This window comes from Mugil cephalus, chromosome 10 (assembly GCF_022458985.1).
Source record: "Mugil cephalus isolate CIBA_MC_2020 chromosome 10, CIBA_Mcephalus_1.1, whole genome shotgun sequence".
In the NCBI taxonomy this organism is placed as follows: domain Eukaryota; kingdom Metazoa; phylum Chordata; class Actinopteri; order Mugiliformes; family Mugilidae; genus Mugil; species Mugil cephalus.
In genome coordinates, this window is record NC_061779.1 from 1,259,927 (window position 1) to 1,279,927 (window position 20,001).

The 20,001-nt window shown below is 39.2% G+C and overlaps 2 protein-coding genes across 2 annotated transcripts; both read right to left on the reverse strand.

Moving 5' to 3' along the window:
* Positions 1–109: 109 nt before the first annotated feature.
* LOC125015088 (C-C motif chemokine 3-like) lies at positions 110–1,691 on the reverse strand. Its single transcript, XM_047596747.1, has 3 exons — positions 1,554–1,691; positions 489–615; positions 110–370 (listed from the first exon to the last, which is right to left on the reverse strand). The coding sequence occupies exons 1-3, from the start codon at positions 1,621–1,623 to the stop codon at positions 277–279; spliced, it is 291 nt and encodes a 96-aa protein (XP_047452703.1). The 5' UTR covers positions 1,624–1,691; the 3' UTR covers positions 110–276.
* A 9,035-nt stretch (positions 1,692–10,726) lies between these two features.
* On the reverse strand, positions 10,727–12,162 carry LOC125015091 (C-C motif chemokine 3-like). Its single transcript, XM_047596749.1, has 3 exons — positions 11,933–12,162; positions 11,251–11,377; positions 10,727–11,121 (listed from the first exon to the last, which is right to left on the reverse strand). The coding sequence occupies exons 1-3, from the start codon at positions 12,000–12,002 to the stop codon at positions 11,028–11,030; spliced, it is 291 nt and encodes a 96-aa protein (XP_047452705.1). The 5' UTR covers positions 12,003–12,162; the 3' UTR covers positions 10,727–11,027.
* Positions 12,163–20,001: the final 7,839 nt, after the last annotated feature.

Genomic DNA, 20,001 nt, shown 5'->3' on the forward strand with positions numbered 1-20,001 from the left:
AATAAAGCTAGAAAAGTTCATTTATAATCAGTACATCTTTTAGTTAATTATCACATATTCGTTCATCCAGTCGTTTAAACTTATAAAAAGAGGATTTTCCAGGAGACTAATTTTAAGAAGTTTAATAAAAAATCATTTTCATTTTTATTCCAAATCATTCTTGAACAGAACAGAGAAAACAGACATGCACAAAGTGGTTTAACATCCACAGATAAGCAGAAAGAGAACAAAGAGCTTCATTACAGTGAATTAAAGATGCTGTAAGATGAGTTGACATCAGTTGTTGGAGTTGAGTGCTTCTTCATAACGTTTTTGTGCCCAGGTAGAACTCCGCCTCACACAGAACTCTTTGTTTTTCTTACTCGTGATCCTGCAGAAAAATATCATAAGAACAAGAGTTTAGACTGGAAAGTATCAATGGTCGTGTTTCAGTGAAATTAAAGGTTTAGTTTCATGTCTGATGGAGTCAAAGTGAAGCAGAGACGCACACAAACGCTGGTTCGGAGCATCGACTGTCTGTGGTCCTGATGGAGGCTATGTTTCGACGTGGAATCGCCCCCGGAAGGAACTCAAAGCAGCAACGTTCAGGAGGGATCTGACCCACGGCAAATGTAACTGAAAAAAATATGTAATCATCTGTAAATATGTGGGACTTAAACAGGAAAATGTGTTTTATGTCACCTGTTTATTAGATTTATGCAGTTTAGTTTAAATACTGTAAAAAAAATAAAAAAAATGTTTTCATAAAGGGTCGTATTTACAGAGCTGCTTACAAGTTTATGCATCATTCAGAAATTTCTACAAGTCCTGAAGGTCGACAAAGTAGAGCCCGATCAGAACCTGATGTTAAGCTTTTGTTTACAAGTATACAAACTAAGCATTGCCTTAGAACAAGAATGTGTGTACACGGATTATGTCACTCAATATTATAATAAAGTCACCAAGATGTAACAAAATATAAACATGATTTTCATCTTTGAAGATGGCCGAGCAAAAGCAGAATAACAAATAACGAAGTCCCAACGTCCTCAGTTGAGTATTTGAAGTTACATCTCGTTACTGTTGATAGAACTTTTGTGTCGCATTAAACTAGAAAAGTTTATAAACATAAATAAACAAGTTTCAACTGTAAAATCTGACATTTTGAACCTTGTTGAATTAGCTGAAATGATGCCGTCATGTTTTTACACCAACTAGTGTCTAGTTATGAGGATAAAACTTATCGTCCCCATATGAGGACACAGGGTCTCAGGAGGTTCACGTTGATGAATCCATCATCAGGAAAAAACTGAATAACCAGCCACGGTTGTAATTAGTAAACCAGGAAATCCTAAGATAAAATGACTTCATTACTATTACATTACATTACTGTTCCACAAAAGAACGTTTAGGAACTGATCAGCAGTTACCACAAACACAGAGTCGCTGGTAAGTGCTGCAAAAACTTAAAATCATCATTGTATTTAACACGTTTCTACCTATTTCTATTCAAAGTCTTTTATAATGACATTATGAGCCTCGTCTAGACCTGATAGAAAGTAGAGAGTTATTACTTGAGCTGCAGCGTTGAACGGTGAACAGCAGCAGCATCAGACCCACGGTGAAGCTCAGACTCTTCTTCATGATGATGATGATGATGATGATGATGATGATGATGATGATGGTTCAGAGGTTTGAGAGGTTTCAGGAGGAGTTCTGATACGATGTGTCCTGGTCGCTGCCTCTTATACCTCATCACTCTCTATATTTAGCACTTTAGCACGTCACCGACGGGGTGACTGCTTTTTCTTTTTTCTTTTTGAGTGACAGGAAGATCAGAGCTCACACATTAACCTACTCATCTATTTCTGTTCTGCATTACCCTATAGGTGGTATAATAAAAGCATCTTATAATTCCCCATGAATGTGTCTCTGCAGAGGTCATGGTGACTCTAAACTCTTCACATCTGTTCACAGAAAAGAAAGCAGCTTTAAGAAAATACTTCAAATCATTTGAAATGTTTAGATCTGATCTGAGAGAACTGGATGTTCTTCAATGACACAGTGTTGATGTTTGGAGTCATTTCTGCAAAGTAGACAAAGATTGAACCCGACCACACACATCCAGCAGAAATATTACACTTGTGTATATAAGCCAATATTACATATCAGAGAAGAGCTCCTCCAAGATTAAACCAGAGTCCATGAGTCCAGACTCAGTTCCTGGTTCAGTTCCTATAAATCAGGGATTTGTCTCATGTTTGTGTTGAAGTGTGTGATGACAACAGATCAAAGGAGCTTCGTGAGGAGCTCAGAAAAAGAGTTGTTGTTGCTCATCAGGCTGGAAAAGGTTCCACAACCATCTCTAAAGAGTCTGGAAGCCACAAATAATCCACAGAGAGTCAGACAGATTGAAGACGACTGTTCCCCTCCACAGGAGTGGTCCACCAACAAACATCACTCCATCATAGTGGGAGAGGAACCAGAGGAACCCAGGGGAACTTCTAAGCAGCTAAAGGCCTCTCTCACATTGGCTGATGTTCATGTTGATGGATCCACTCAACAACCAAAGACACTGCTCTCTGTCCACAAAGAACGTGTGGGACAATGTTTAGTGGACAGATGAGACCAGAGTAGAATAGTTTGGTTTAAATGTTTGGGCATCGTCATGTTTGGAGATGAACCAACACTGCATTCCAGCATCAGAACCTCATCCCTCCATGAAACATGGGGGCGCTAATGTCCTGGTTTGGGCCTGTTCTGCTGCATCTGCTCATCATTGATGGACCAATGAACTGTGAATTCTACCAGTGAACTCTGAAAGAAAATGTCAGGACATGAGTCCATGAGCTGAATGTGAAGAGAAACTGGGTCGTGGAGGAAGACAAGGAGCCCAAGAACACCAGTGGTTCTCCAGAAGAACCAGATGAATGTTTAGGAACAAGTCAAAGTCCTGACCTTCATCCAGTAGAAATGTTGGAGCGTCAGCTGATGAGAGGAAACCACCAACATCTCACAACTCAAATGGTTCTGATCTGATTAATGGGAACAAATTCCTCCAACTGATCAGATGTTACCACAAACATTTAGTTACAAGGACTCACAGACTCATCGGTCGTCTTTCAATAGACGTAATGTTAAGAAAAACAATACAGATTCTTTTTCAGAGCAGAGTTTTGTTTTTATTATTAAAAATAATTTCGAAACAAAGTAAAACAAACATTAACATCCATAGCTACATAGAAGAGGAATAAATAGCTTCGGTACAGTTGAGATAAGATGCTGTGAGTCCGTTCACATGACGCTGGAGCTGTTGGATGGGTTGAGTTTCTCGTAAGCTCTCTGTGCCCAGCGAGCGTCCGACTTCACACACAGCTCTTTTCCTTTGACGGTTAGGATCCTGCAGAAAAAACAAACATGAAGTAAATTTGAGTTTTGTGCACAGTCATGAATTGTGTTCATTCCTCTGATGATGTCATAGTGAAGCAGATACTTACAAAAATGCAGCTTTAGGACAACGTTCATCGGTGGCGTTGATGGAGAGAATCATGCGCCGTGGAATCGCTACCCGAAGAAAATTTAAAGCAGCACTTTTCAGGAGGCAATTCCTCCATTGCCCAGGCTGTGAAAGATAAAATGACATGGTTTAAAAATCATTCATTCACTGGGATCAGAACACGACCAGTCAGCATGAAGGTATAAAATCATAAAACAAGACTTCACTCTTTTTTTCCATCTTCTTTGTTATTTCTGTTAAACTGGAGGTTATGAGCATTGTAAAAGGAGATGAGTTAAAGTCAGACTTACTACTAGCGTTGCAGCTGTGAGCGATGAACAGCAGCAGCATCAGTCCCAAGGTGAAGCTCAGAGTTCTCATGATGATGATGATGATGGAGGAGATGTGATCTGTGGTGGTTGCTGCCTCTGCCACTGATTAAATACTCTTTCTTCTGCATATTCAGCAGTTCTGAGAAATCTTGCCTGTGATGCCTTCAAGGGAGAGGAAGTATCAACAGCACATAATGCTCTCAGAGGATGAGACGCGACCTCACACATCCGAGCAACACTTGTTCTGCTTCTGCACCACATTAACTCTGAGTTCATCAGAAGGAGGAAGAACAGGAGAAGAGTTCCAGTTAATCTCTTCAACATTATATTATTAGTTAATGTGTCCCAACAGCTGGACTTTCCCTCGTCCTCCCAGGAAAACAAAAAGCTGATCAGGAGCAGAAAAAGGAAGCAGCTTCAGAAAAAGGGTGGATTTAGACTGACAGGGTTTTCAGATCCAGGTGTTGACTGTTTAGTTTCTGGAGTCGGATTCTGCTCCAGAAAAGAATCAGATCATCAGACACTTAGATGTAAATTAATTCAGAATCAAATCAGCATTTACTGTCACTGTAGAAGCACATAAATAAATAAATAAATAAAGAAAGAAAGAAAGAAAGAAAGAAAGAAAGAAAGAAAGAAAGAAAGAAAGAAAGAAAGAAAGAAAGAGTCATTGAGAACGAGGAGGAAAGAAGAGAGAGAAGAGTGGTTCTGGGTGGTTCTGGTTCTGGGTCTCCATGTTGACCTCTGACCTCTGATGGAAGGAAGGTCAGACCTGGACCAGGAGACCAGTTGCATTATGGGTAGCCCATAATAATGAGATTGTGGCTGCAGAGACAGAGACAAGAGGACAGAGCAGGAAGTGAAACCGAGGAGATTGCGCTAGATTGGACGTCCTGAGACGATGCTGACTCGGTTCTTTAAAGCTCTGCTACGTTGGATTTTCACACATTTGCAGACGAGCCGGTCAAAGCTCGTTGATGCTGATCGATGTCTCTGATAACAACGCTCACACCTTCACCTCAGTCCTCACGCTGAAGGATGTTTGATGGTTATTTCAGACTCCTCTGATCATTTGTGGTGTTCACAGGTCGATTAGCTCAGTTCCCTCAAACACAGTCATCACCTTTTACTTTAGTGACCTCATGGTACCAAGAAACACAAGAGACACGTAAGGGAAATGCCCTCATCATATTACTAGAATATATACAACAAACAATAATGGAAAAAAAAAAAGAAACTAGAAATAGAAACTTTCTGTACGTGCTGTGTAGTGGTGAATAAAACTGGTAAATAATAACATGTGTGGCACCAGATAGTGAGTAGGTGGTTTGTGCAAAAAGGAGATTTATTAGTTCAAAACAGTAAGTAAATGGTTGAATGAGTGATGAGATAAGAGACTGGTCAGGATATTTACCCCGGAAGGGACAAAGGAAGGAATAAAAGAATAAAGAACATAATGAAAGATCTGCCTTAATTCTTGGTGTCATACTTTCTACAAGGTGTTGGAAACATTCCTCAGATTTTGGTCCATATTCACATGATAACATCACACAGTTGATATCTGATCACATCTATGATGAGATTCTCCTGTTCTCCTGAGCTCATCTTCTTCTTCTTCTGCTGTGACGTTGACTTTGCTTTTGCATAATTTTAAATCATGTACACTGTGGAAAATTTCTCAGCATTTCCATCCAATAAATCACTCCATCCACTAAAATGGCGTCAGAATAAAGTTCAGTAAATGGGCAGATGTAGAGGTTAATATCCTCTACCACACAAATAAATAAAAAAAGTTTGCGGTGAACATAGACGAGTGGAACAACACGTATAAAACCTCTATTTGCCATGTTGTACACAGACAGAGTTCCACAAGCTGTAAACATACTGAAAACATTTAAAGTTTGGAGACAGTTTCTCATTGGATTGAATGAGAACGTGTTTTCAAACTTTGTTTAATTGATGGATTTATTCTCTGATCTGATCCACTGATGATACAGATCTGACTTTAGAGACTCAACCGCCGACTAAACTCTGGTTTTCTTTTTATTTGAGTCTCTTTCATCGTACTGTGGGACTTAGACGGCGTAGTAGTAGTTTACTCAAGTGTACTATGAGTATTCTTATTTTATACTAAAACTGAGGCAGTATACTAGAAGTTTACTTTTTCTGTGCTACTTTTTATATCATTAAGAACAGTATGGTGAAGTATACTTGGCTTATACTTAGAAGTATAAAGAAAAGTCTAAGACTTACACTTACTTTTTACTTCTTACTACTTGGTATCTTCCATTTAATTTAGTAGAATGAAAATGTTTTTCACTACACACATTTGCTTTGAGATATTACTATCAGTTTAACAGTTTTACAGTAGTAGTTACAGTTTACAGTAGTAGTAGTAGTAGTACTAGGTAGTAACGCACATCTTTAAGCAGGTATTTGTAAATACACTCTATGGTAGGTTTTAAAATACTTTTCAATATATCAAACTTGTTGTCAACATTCTGTCTTGTGATTTTTTAAATACATCCCAGTCTAGTGTACACACAGTATCAGTTAACTATAAGAAGTATATAAATAATATGCTACAGGTGCTATGCTAAGCAAACTTACAAGTATGTTTTAGTGAAGCTTCCTCAGTACTATGTACAGGCCCGTGTGTAATATCTGTAATGTATCCGTTTACCTACGGGTAATCTGCGCTGCCTGCATGATATACGGTAACACAATGTCTCATTACGCTGCTTTAAACAAAAAACGTGATCTGTTTATGTGTTTTCAATCAAACCTTTCTGCATAAAAACAAACCCAACTAGAGCACTAAAGATTTGCCTCTGTTCTTCTTGTAGTTGCTGTCAAACCATCTCCTGACCTCTGACCCTGAATCACCTCACAGACCCAAAGGCACTTTTAAGAGACACATCTCTATCTTTCTATCCATCTGTGTGTGTGTGTGTGTGTGTGTGTGTGTGTGTGTGTGTGTGTCTTAATATTTTGTCTTTATTACTGTCTTGTAGTGTGTCTGTCAGTGTGTAATAATGCTGGGAGGCTGCAGACCTTTAAAGTGGATGTTTGGCACCTTTCAGGTGTTTTGACACCTGAAAGTTATAGAGTGGGAGTACTGGCTAGAAATCATGGGTCACACACGCTTGATATAAGAAAATACAATGTACATGAGGCTAAGTAGGTATATTAAGTAGGTATATTTTTGATTAGGGGGAAGTTGGGTGTTTTACAAATTTCAATAATTAGGTCGCTTGGTGGCTACTGTTGGGCTGTTGGCCTATTTACTGTTATATGACTTCACACAGGTTTTATGCCTCCATCACATCATTTGCAAGACTGACATGCATATGGAAAATTTCATAATGACCCAAGATAGATTTCAGTGTCATTGTGAGTTTTGTTCCAATGATAATCACCAGGACATAGTATAGGACCACGCCGTGCCACGTTTGTGGCCTGTTTCAAGTAAATGAAAATAAAGTGAAATAAATGCATTATTTATATATATATAAATATTATATATATATATATATATATATATATATATATATATATATATATATATATATATCTACACACACATTATTATAACTTTATTACATACCATACCAAAAAAAACAATTATTGCCCTAACCAGACTAAAACAGGAGAACTTAAGTGCATGTAAACAGGTTACTCCGGTTAAAATTGGAGTTCTCATTATCTGATTTAGACACGATTGGAATTCAGTTTTCTCCGGCTTGTAAACAATGAATCGAAGTTTTCAATCGGATAATAGGTGTGCGCATGCGCCACAGTCACTGCACTGGCGTGTGACCCCGGAACAAAAACATCCAAGAAAGCTGGTCACAGAAGAAGACGTTAAAAAGAGCCGCTAGAAGAACCGTCTGAGGGATAGCGCGCATCTTACCTGCACCAGAAGAGGCCTTGATTGCAGGAGAAACCACATGTTCATGCTCCAGCAGAGGGGCGGCAGATAGCGAGAAATTGATCCGGAAAAGGTGCGCCTTTCTCGGCCTAACAGGCGCACGGTGGGGCCCCTGTGGTCGAACATTATGTACAAGATTTAAAAATGTACTATTATCCCTCTGGTTGTTGTTTAAATGTAAGTCTGCCGCATGAACTACTCTAGTTTATTATATCACGTAATAGGTCAACCCGGAAATCGGGCCGTATTAACGTGGCATTAACCCGCTGAAAAGACACGTATCGCCCCCTAGTGTGGAGGAGGAGAACATGTTCCCGTCAGTTATTCGATTTTCTTTCGCTACATGTAAACTGGAACAAGGACTGTAGTCAGAAAATCGAATTTTGAGCGTAGCTCCATTAAACTCTGCATGTAAACGCACTGAGTGAGCTCCAGCTTGTCGGAGTTGAGTCCTTCTTCATAAAGTTTTTGTGCCCAGGTAGAATTCTGCCTCACACAGAACTCTTTGTTTTTATTTGTCCTGATCCTGCAGAAAAAAATCATAAGAACAAAAGTTTAGACTGGAAAGTATCAGTGGTCGTGTTTCAGTGAAATTAAAGGTTTAGTTTCATGTCTGATGGAGTCAAAGTGAAGCAGAGACGCACAGAAACGCTGGTTCAGGGCATCAACTGTCTGTGGTGCTGATGGAGGCTATGTTTCGACTTGGAATCTGTCCCGAAAGGAACTCAAAGCAGCAACGTTCAGGAGGGATCTGATCCACGGCAACTGGTTCAGAAGAAGGAAAAACATTTAATCACCTGTAAATATGTGGAACTTAAACGTGAAATTCATAGCGGGTTGACCAGACGTCCTCCTTTTCCTGGACACGTCCTCTTTTTGAGACCTAAACATGTGTCCGGGTGGAATTTCAATCATGTCCAGGATTTTGTTCTAATAACGTCTCACACTTGTTCACATTGTGACCAACTGCATGTCTCTGTGTCCACCACATAAGAAAGAACAATAAGATAAGACAAACTATTAAAAACTATACAAAAAAGACACGGTTGTTTCTTTGTGAATTCATTTAATTTCAATTTCATTTTTAATATAGTAATTATTTTGTTATTCTATTGTGTTTATCTGGATCCCTGTTAGCTGCTGTATATGAGCCACTGATCCTCCTGGGGACCACACACAAAATAAAAAATAGAAATAAAATGAAACAATAACAAGAACAAAACAATAGCCTTTGGTGATCTATAATAAGCTGAGTGTTACCTACGGTCAGAGCTGCAGCGTTGAACGGTGAACAGCAGCAGCATCAGACCCACGGTGAAGCTCAGAGTCTTCTTCATGATGATGATGATGATGATGATGATGGTCCAGAGGTTTCAGGTGAGGTCTGACCTGCTCCTTCACTGAACTAAAAAAAGACACTGAAGACACACTGCTGTGATTGGTCTGAAAAACTGACAGCAGCACTTTATACAAGAAAACATCCAGTCAGACAGAATGACAGCTGCTGGAGGTCAGAGGTCAAAGCAGGAGTTTAAATGAGAAGATGAGGAAGGAACAATAAGTTCAAAACAAACTTAAATGTATGAAGGTTAATAAAGATAGACAACCCTGGCTAAGAGACAACATCGTCCTGTCCTCTGTCTCTCCCTCTGGACTGAACGGACCCTGCAGACTCTCAGCAGAGTTCTGTTTACAGCTTCATAACCCAGTTACACCTGGTCCATCTGTGCAGTTCACAGCCCTGTAGAGTCCATTGTTCTTTCTGTATCTATGCTCTTTGTCCCTATAGGCCTGTGTTTCTGCCTGTGTTATATCTTATTATATCTAAGGGCTGTATGAATAAAGTTGTGACACAAACACCAGTGAGATTTCTACGAAAGTGTCAGATTAAAGATATATTTTACTGTGTTAGACAAAATTCACCTGGAACAAAGTAGAAAATATAAATTTCACATTAATAAATTATTATTCATCATTATTTAGAGTAAAACCAGCCCTGATATGTGGGTTAGTAGCCCAGTTCAAATTAGAATTAGTAACTGTTCAAAAGCAGATGGTAAAAAGGTGAATCTGAACAATTTTAGAGATGTTTTAGCTCATTTATGTCCCGACGGAATCACAGATTATGTCTTTTTGTCACATTTTGGCCTCATATGTGAGAGAAAACATCCAGTCAGACAGAATGACAGCTGATCAGGCATATCATTACGACCACCATCCTAATACTGTGCAGGTCTCCCTTGTGGTGACTCATCAGAGGACGGACACGGACCTTCTGAGGGGGTGAATGTTGATCATGGATCATCCTACAGATACTTGATCAGTTTGGGTTCTAGTGAATTTTGTTTTGTTCTTCATGTTTGTTTGAGTTGTTCCTAAAGTGTTTTTGTGCTGCATCCTGCAGGGGGAGTGTCATTGCTATGGAGTGGGGTGGGGGGGCTGGTCTGGTCTAGGTGGGGGCTACATGTTGAAGTCACATCCACATGAATGAATACCAGGTCCTAAAGTTTCCCAGCAGAACAGTGAATGGTCACAAGATGGTTTAAACATTATTTACTTCTCATGTCATTGGTCATAATGTTATGGCTGATGCGTCAGCATTTTTCAACCAAAACAAAAATAAAATGAAAAAGTTTTTAAAGTTGAACTTCGAGTCTGTTTGCCACTAGAGGGCGGTAGATGGCTGCACATTCTCTACTCCTGCATCTTTTTGACTGAACTAAAAAAGACACTGATGAGCCAAAACATTATCACCACGTGTTTCCTCTGTCGCATCTTCTGCATTTTGTTTCCGTACAGAATAAAACGCCGTCGCTGACTGAGAATCTTCACAGACGAGCTTTAGTTCCTACTTCCCCCATCAACTACAGCTTCTAAATTTGTTTTACCTTAAACTCACAGGTCTGGGGGTTTCTGAAGCGTTTCCAGGGACATTGGAAACACATTCAGAGAAAAGGAAACAGACACGTGTTTGTAAATACCCCCTGAGGTTATTTCACTTTCAGAATAAAGCTAGAAAAGTTCATTTATAATCAGTACATCTTGAATAATCAGACTTAATTATCACATATTCATTCATCCAGTAGTTTAAACTCATAAAAAGAGGATTTTCCAGCAGAATAATTTTAAGAAGTTTAATAAAAAATCATTTTCATTTTTATTCTAAATCATTCTTGAACAGAACAGAGAAAACAGACGTGCACAAAGTGGTTTAACATCCACAGATAAGCAGAAAGAGAACAGAGAGCTTCATTACAGTGAATTAAAGACGCTGTGAGATGAGTTGACATCAGATGTTGGATTTGAGTCCTTCTTCATAAACTTTTTGTGCCCAGGTAGAACTCTGCCTCACACAGAACTCTTTGTTTTTCACAGTCTTGATCCTGCAGAAAAATATCATAAGAATATCATAAGAACAAGAGTTTAGACTGGAAAGTATCAGTGGTCATATTTCAGTGAAATTAAAGGTTTAGTTTCATGTCTGATGGAGTCAAAGTGAAGCAGAGACGCACAGAAACGCTGGTTCAGGGCATCGACTGTCTGTGGTGCTGATGGAGGCTATGGCTCGACGTGGAATTTCTCCCTTAAGGAACTCAAAGCAGCAACGTTCAGGAGGGATCTGACCCATGGCAACTGTAACTGAAAAAATATTTAATCATTAGTAAATATGTGGAACTTAAACAGGAAAATGTGTTTTGATGTCATATTTTTATTACATTTATGCAGTTTAGTTTAAATACTGTAAAAAAAAAAAAAAAAAAAAAAAGTTTTCATAAAAGGGCTTGTATTTACAGCGCTGCTTACAAGTTTATGCATCTTTCAGAAATTTCTACAAGTCCTGAAATTTGACAAAATAGAGCCCAGTCAGAACCTGATGTTAAGCTTTTGTTCGGTATTTGGATCATTAGGACCTAAGAAGTATAAAAACTAAGCATCGCCTTAGAACAGGAATGTGTGTACACGGATTATTTCACTCAATATCATAATAAAGTCGCCAAGATGTAACAAAATATAAACATGATTTTCATCTTTGAACATGGCCGAGCAAATGCTTGACATTGAGTCACTGGTAACTGCTGCAAAAACTTAAAATCATCATTGTTTTTACCACTTTTCTACCTATTTCTCTTCAAAGTCTTTTATAATGACACTAAGAGCCTCGTCTAGACCTGATAGAAAGTAGAGAGTTATTACTTGAGCTGCAGCGTTGAACGGTGAACAGCAGCAGCATCAGACCCACGATGAAGCTCAGACTCTTCTTCATGATGATGATGATGATGATGATGATGATGGTCCAGAGGTTTGAGATGTTTCAGGAGGAGATCTGATACGTTGTGTCCTGGTCGCTGCCTCTTATACCTCATCACTCTCTATATTTAGCACTTCTAAGAAGACCGACAGGGTGACTACTTTTTCTTTTTTCTTTTTGAGTGACAGGAAGATCAGAGCTCACACATTAACCTACTCATCTATTTCTGTTCTGCATTACCCTATAGGTGGTATAATAAAAGCATCTTATAATTCCCCATGAATGTGTCTCTGCAGAGGTCATGGTGACTCTAAACTCTTCACATCTGTTCACAGAAAAGAAAGCAGCTTTAAGAAAATACTTCAAATCATTTGAAATGTTTAGATCTGATCTGAGAGAACTGGATGTTCTTCAATGACACAGTGTTGATGTTTGGAGTCATTTCTGCAAAGTAGACAAAGATTGAACCCGACCACACACATCCAGCAGAAATATTACACTTGTGTATATAAGCCAATATTACATATCAGAGAGGAGCTCCTCCAAGATTAAACCAGAGTCCATGAGTCCAGACGTGTTTCCATCAACGTGATGAGACTCAGTTCCTGGTTCAGTTCCTATAAATCAGGGATTTGTCTCATGTTTGTGTTGAAGTGTGTGATGACAACAGATCAAAGGAGCTTTGTGAGGAGCTCAGAAAAAGAGTTGTTGTTGCTCATCAGGCTGGAAAAGGTTCCACAACCATCTGTAAAGAGTCTGGAAGCCACAAATAATCCACAGAGAGTCAGACAGATTGAAGACGACTGTCCCCCCCCACAGGAGTGGTCCACCAACAAACACCACTCCATCATAGTGGGAGAGGAACCAGAGGAACCCAGGGGAACTTTCTAAGCAGCTAAAGGCCTCTCTCACATTGGCTGATGTTCATGTTGATGAATCCACTCAACAACCAAAGACACTGCTCTCTGTCCACAAAGGACATGTGGACAATGTTAAGTGGACAGATGAGACCAGAGTAGAATAGTTTGGTTTAAATGTTTGGAGATGAACCAACACTGCATTCCAGCATCAGAACCTCATCCCTCCATGAAACATGGGGGCGCTAATGTCCTGGTTTGGGCCTGTTCTGCTGCATCTGCTCATCATTGATGGACCAATGAACTGTGAATTCTACCAGTGAACTCTGAAAGAAAATGTCCGGACATGAGTCCATGAGCTGGATGTGAAGAGAAACTGGGTCATGGAGGAAGACAAGGAGCCCAAGAACACCAGTGGTTCTCCAGAAGAACCAGATGAATGTTTAGGAACAAGTCAAAGTCCTGACCTTCATCCAGTAGAAATGTTGGAGCGTCAGCTGATGAGAGGAAACCACCAACATCTCACAACTCACCTGGTTCTGATCTGATTAATGGATCAGATTAGACCCTGATCAGATGTTACCACAAACATTTAGTCTAAAGGACTCACAGACTCATCGGTCGTCTTTCAATAGACGTAATGTTAAGAAAAACAATACAGATTCTTTTTCAGAGCAGAGTTTTGTTTTTATTATTAAAAATAATTTCGAAACAAAGTAAAACAAACATTAACATCCATAGCTACATAGAAGAGGAATAAATAGCTTCGGTACAGTTGAGAGAAGATGCTGTGAGTCCGTTCATTTGATGCTGGAGCTGTTGGATGGGTTGAGTTTCTCGTAAGCTCTCTGTGCCCAGCGAGCGTCCGACTTCGCACACAGCTCTTTTCCTTTGACGGTTAGGATCCTGCAGAAAAAACAAACATGAAGTAAATTTGAGTTTTGTGCACAGTCATGAATTGTGTTCATTCCTCTGATGATGTCATAGTGAAGCAGATACTTACAAAAATGCAGCTTTAGGACAACGTTCATCGGTGGCGTTGATGGAGAGAATCATGCGCCGTGGAATCGCACCCGAAGAAAATTTAAAGCAGCACTTTTCAGGAGGCAATTCCTCCATTGCCCAGGCTGTGAAAGATAAAATGACATGGTTTAAAAATCATTCATTCACTGGGATCAGAACACGACCAGTCAGCATGAAGGTATAAAATCATAAAACAAGACTTCACTCTTTTTTCCATCTTCTTTGTTATTTCTGTTAAACTGGAGGTTATGAGCATTGTAAAAGGAGATGAGTTAAAGTCAGACTTACTACTAGCGTTGCAGCTGTGAGCGATGAACAGCAGCAGCATCAGTCCCAAGGTGAAGCTCAGAGTTCTCATGATGATGATGATGATGATGGAGGAGATGTGATCTGTGGTGGTTGCTGCCTCCTGCCACTGATTAAATACTCTTTCTTCTGCACATTCAGCAGTTCTGAGAAATCTTGCCTGTGATGCCTTCAAGGGAGAGGAGGTATCAACAGCACATAATGCTCTCAGAGGATGAGACGCGACCTCACACATCCGAGCAACACTTGTTCTGCTTCTGCTCCACATTAACTCTGAGTTCATCAGAAGGAGGAAGAACAGGAGAAGAGTTTCAGTGAATCTCTTCAACATTATATTATTAGCTAATGTGTCCCAACAGTTGGACTTTCCCTCGTCCTCCCAGGAAAACAAAAAGCTGATCAGGAGCAGAAAAAGGAAGCAGCTTCAGAAAAAGGGTGGATTTAGACTGACGGGGTTTTCAGATCCAGGTGTTGAGGATGAGTTTTATCATCTGGATGAGAGACAAACATTCACTTATGATGAACTGTTTAGTTTCTGGAGTCGGATTCTGCTCCAGAAAAGAATCATATCATCAGACACTTAGATGTAAATTAATTCAGAATCAAATCAGCATTTACTGTCACTGTAGAAATACATAAATAATTAATAAAAATACAAATAAGAAAGAAAGAAAGAAAGAAAGAAAGAAAGAAAGAAAGAAAGAAAGAAAGGGTCATTGAGAACGAGGAGGAAAGAACAGAGAGCAGAGGAGGACGTCAACGGGTGGTTCTGGTTCTGGGTCTCCATGTTGATGGAAGGAAGGTCAGACCTGGACCAGGAGACCAGGTGCATTATGGGTAGCCCATAATAATGAGACTGTGGCTGCAGAGACAGAGACAGGAGGACGGAGCAGGAAGTGAAACCGAGGAGATTGCGTTAGATTGGACGTCCTGAGACGATGCTGACTCAGGGCTTTAGCGCTCCGCTACGTTGGATTTTCACACAGTTGGATTTTGTCGACGAGCCGGTCGAAGCTCGTTGATGCTGATCGATGTCTCTGACAACAACGCTCACACCTTCACCTCAGTCCTCACGCTGAAGGATATTTGATGGTTATTTCAGACTCCTCTGATCATTTGTGGTGTTCACAGGTCGATGAGCTCAGTTCCCTCAAACACAGTCATCACCTTTTACTTTAGTGACCTCATGTCACCAAGAAACACACAAGAAACACAAGAGACACGTAAAGGAAATGCCCTCATCATATTACTAGAATATATAAAACAAACAATAATGGAAAAAAAAAAGAAACTAGAAATAGAAACTTTCTGTACGTGCTGTGTAGTGGTGAATAAAACTGGTAAATAATAACATGTGTGGCACCAGATAGTGAGTAGGTGGTTTGTGCAAAAAGGAGATTTATTAGTTCAAAACAGTAAGTAAATGGTTGAATGAGTGATGAGATAAGAGACTGGTCAGGATATTTACCACGGAAGGAACAAAGGAAGGAATAAAAGAATAAAGAACATAATGAAAGATCCGTCTTAATTCTTGGTGTCATACTTTCTACAAGGTGTTGGAAACATTCCTCAGATTTTGGTCCATATTGACATGATAACATCACACAGTTGATATCTGATCACATCTATGATGAGATTCTCCTGTTCTCCTGAGCTCATCTTCTTCTTCTTCTGCTGTGAAGTTGACTTTGCTTTTGCATAATTTAAAATCATGTACACTGTGGAAAATTTCTCAGCATTTCCATCCAATAAATCACTCCATCCACTAAAATGGCGTCAGAATAAAGTTCAGGTTTTAAGCAGCGTTGGTACTTTCAGATTGACAGATAAACTCTAACCACTGTCAGTAGCTGAGAATTGGGGGAGGGAGGTTTCAGTAAATGGGCAGATGTAGAGATTAATATCCTCTACCACACAAATAAATAAAAAAAGTTTGCGGTGAACATAGACAAGTGGAACAACACGTATAAAACCTCTATTTGCCATGTTGTACACAGACAGAGTTCCACAAGCTGTAAACATACTGAAAACATTTAAAGTTTGGAGACAGTTTCTCATTGGATTGAATGAGAACGTGTTTTCAAACTTTGTTTGATTGATGGATTTATTCTCTGATCTGATCCACTGATGATACAGATCTGACTTTAGAGACTCAACCGCCGACTAAACTCTGGTTTTCTTTTTGAGTCTCTTTCATCGTACTGTGGGACACAGACGGCGTAGTAGTAGTTTACTCAAGTGTACTATGAGTATTCTTATTTTATACTAAAACTGAGGCAGTATACTAGCAGTTTACTTTTTCTGTGCTACTTTTTATATCATTAAGAACAGTATGGTGAAGTATACTTGGCTTATACTTAGAAGTATAAAGAAAAGTCTAAGATTTACACTTTCTTTTTACTTCTTACTACTTGGTATCTTCCATTTAATTTAGTAGAATGAAAATGTTTTTCACTACACACATTTGCTTTGAGATATTACTATCAGTTTAACAGTTTACAGTAGTAGTTACAGTTTACAGTAGTAGTAGTAGTACTAGGTAGTAACGCACATCTTTAAGCAGGTATTTGTAAATACACTCTATGGTAGGTTTTAAAATACTTTTCAATATATCAAACTTGTTGTCAACATTCTGTCTTGTGATTTTTTAAATACATCCCAGTCTAGTGTACACACAGTATCAGTTAACTATAAGAAGTATATAAATAATATGCTACAGATGCTATGCGAAGCAAACTTACAAATATGTTTCAGTGAAGCTTCCTGCTGCTCTGCCATGCACGCTCATAATATGAGCAATATTACTCAAGGTTTAAATACTCTCCTCATTTCACTACTCACTCTGTACTATGTACAGGCCCGTGTGTAATATCTGTAATGTATCCGTTTGTAATACTTTTTGTTGTCATTCATGACTTACTTACTATGGAATTTTCTCCAGCAGCCATCTGTTTTGCAATTCAACACTTGTGGTTTGTCATGCAATACTTGGTGTTACAGTCTAATTACTTTCTGTTGCCACTTATAAAATATGTTATAAACTTGAAAATGTTCCAACTCAGCCTGGAGAAGTATAAAGTTAGTATACTTTATAGTACATGGTCCTTAGTATAGTAGCTACACTTATACTCAAGCATACTTCATAAAATGAACTTATACGTATACGTCTTTTAGCTGAGGGTTCACCGGTGTGAGTCATTTCTACTTCAGTCCGGTTCACTCTGTAACATCACCTCCCAAACGCTGTGTCGTTTTTACAATTTCTGTTTCTACTTCCCGCTTTACTTTCAACAATGGAGACCGAAACTTTCACTGAGATTTTGCAGAAGACAAGTCGTACAAATGTTTGTGTCTCCAAAGCTCCTCAGTTACAGATTCTTTATTGATACAAAAGTATCAGTTAGAAAATTGCAAAGATGGAGAAGCATCAGGAAACACTAAAGAAAAAACACAGTACTACAAAGAGGACCAATCACAGCTCTTGCGAGGTGAACGTCAGTCACGACGCTGGGGTCCAAACCACAGAATAGTTTGTTGTGCAAGAACGGAGGCGAAGGCCAAACAGCATTTCAGTTCCATGGTCAGTTTAACTGGTTCCACCATCAAAGGGGGTTTGGCTCCAGTTTGACACTTAAAAGCTGAGATATGTCTGTTTTTGTTCCGGGGTCAAACACCAATGCAGCGGTTGTGGAGCATGTGCACACACACGTCTAGTTCAAGTTAAAGTCAGATTAAGGTGTATACACGCCAGAGACATTCATTAATACACAGGATAAGATGTTACAATCCCTTGTGCCATGATCTGAGGCAGAACACATTTAGAACCCCAGTGCAACTGAAAAGTCGACCAGCAGGTTAGCAGTCAGCTACCAATTAGCAACAAGCAAGAAGACACCAGCTAACTAGCCTAGCCAACAGCAGCAGGTAAGAAGTGATGAGATATGCAACTGCACTTCAACCAACACTTCGCTGTTCTGCTAAGATCGGAAGTAAAACACTAGAAGCCACCTGCTAACTAGCATAGCCGACAGCAGTAGGCAGTATGCGGCACATCATTGGGGTTTTCAAGTGGGCACCTCCCTTCACCGATGTTTTGTTAAGATGGGCCCATGACACCTCAAGAAGACTTAACAGTCAGTGCGTTAACATGCACGTGAAAAGAAACGGTAACACTTTCTATGAAGGTTGTATTTATAATGCCCTATGAATGCACTCATAATATTTTATAAGGTGTCTATAAAGCATTATAATGGTAATGAATATGTATAGATGGTAATCATTATTACCATCTATACATATTCACAAGTCGTCATAGTCGAATTTTATGATGCATCATAACTACTGTGCCTTGCTAAATGTGTATAGTGATGCATAATGACTTTTGACTACTACTATAGTCCTTTGTATCTGTAGGTATAAGTATATGTAATAAAGTTATAATAATGTATACATCTCCCTACAGCACACAGTTATAAACAGCTATGCTAATATCATAAGTGCTATTTGTCAGCTCTAAGTAAAGTGACAACAATATGACACTATTATTAACAGATATAAGTAACTATGAGTAATCAAAAAGTGCAATGAACTAAGTCCTGAGTCTGGCATCTTTACCCCATATTCACAATGTTAATATCATAGGTGTTATTTGTCAGCTTCAAGTAAAGTAGAGCAAATCAGGTGTTGTTTAAATAGATATAAGATTATTATAAACAAATATGAGGCACAATGAAATGAGAGCCTGGACAGTAAAGACAAAAGGAATGCATTTAGTTCACTTTATTTACATTTAAACCAACACACATGATCAGAATGATCATAAATGCTCTGACATTACACAAACACATGAAACACTTGAAACAGGCCACAAAAGTGGCACGGCGTGATCCTTTACTATGTCCTGGTGATTATCATTGGAACAAAACTCACAATGCCACTGGAATCTATCTTGGGTCATTATGAATTTTTCCATATGCGTGCCAGTCTTGCAAATGATGTGATGCAGGCATAAAGCCTGCGTGAAGTCATATAACAGTAAATAGGCCAACAGACCAAAAGTAGCCACCAAGCGACCTAATTATTGAAATTTGTAAAACACCCAACTTCTCCCTAATCAAAAATATACCTACTTAATATACCTACTTAGCCTCAGGTACATTGTATTTTCTTATATCAAGCGTGTGTGACCCATGATTTGTAGCCAGTACTGCCACTCTATAACTTTCAGGTGTTGCCATGATGCCGCCAAACATCCACTTTAAAGGTCTGCAGCCTCCCAGCATTATTACACACTGACAGACACACTACAAGACAGTAATAAAGACAAAATATTAAGACACACACACACACACACACACACACACACACAGACGGACAGAAAGATAGAGATGTGGATCTTAAAAGTGCCTTTGAGTTGGTGAGGTGATTCAGGGTCAGAGGTCAGGAGATGGTTTGACAGCAACTACAAGAAGAACAGAGGCAAATCTTTAGTGCTCTAGCTGGGTTTGTTTTTATGCAGAAAGATTTGATTGAAAACACATAAACAGATCACGTTTTTTTTGTTTAAAGCAGCGTAATGAGACATTATGTTACCGTATATCATGCAGGCAGCAGAGATCACCCGTAGGTGGCTTATGCTAGACGAAAGTTACCAGACACGGCTAGTTGTCCCTCACAAGTTAGACTGTTTTCGTGTTCTTGCGTTTAATGATTGAAACCATTCGAAATCATTGCTTTAACACGTAAACCATGTGCCTCATGTAAGCAAAGTAAAGTATTAGCTCACAAAACACTAGCAGGACAGAGACACATCCTACCTGTCCTGGAGA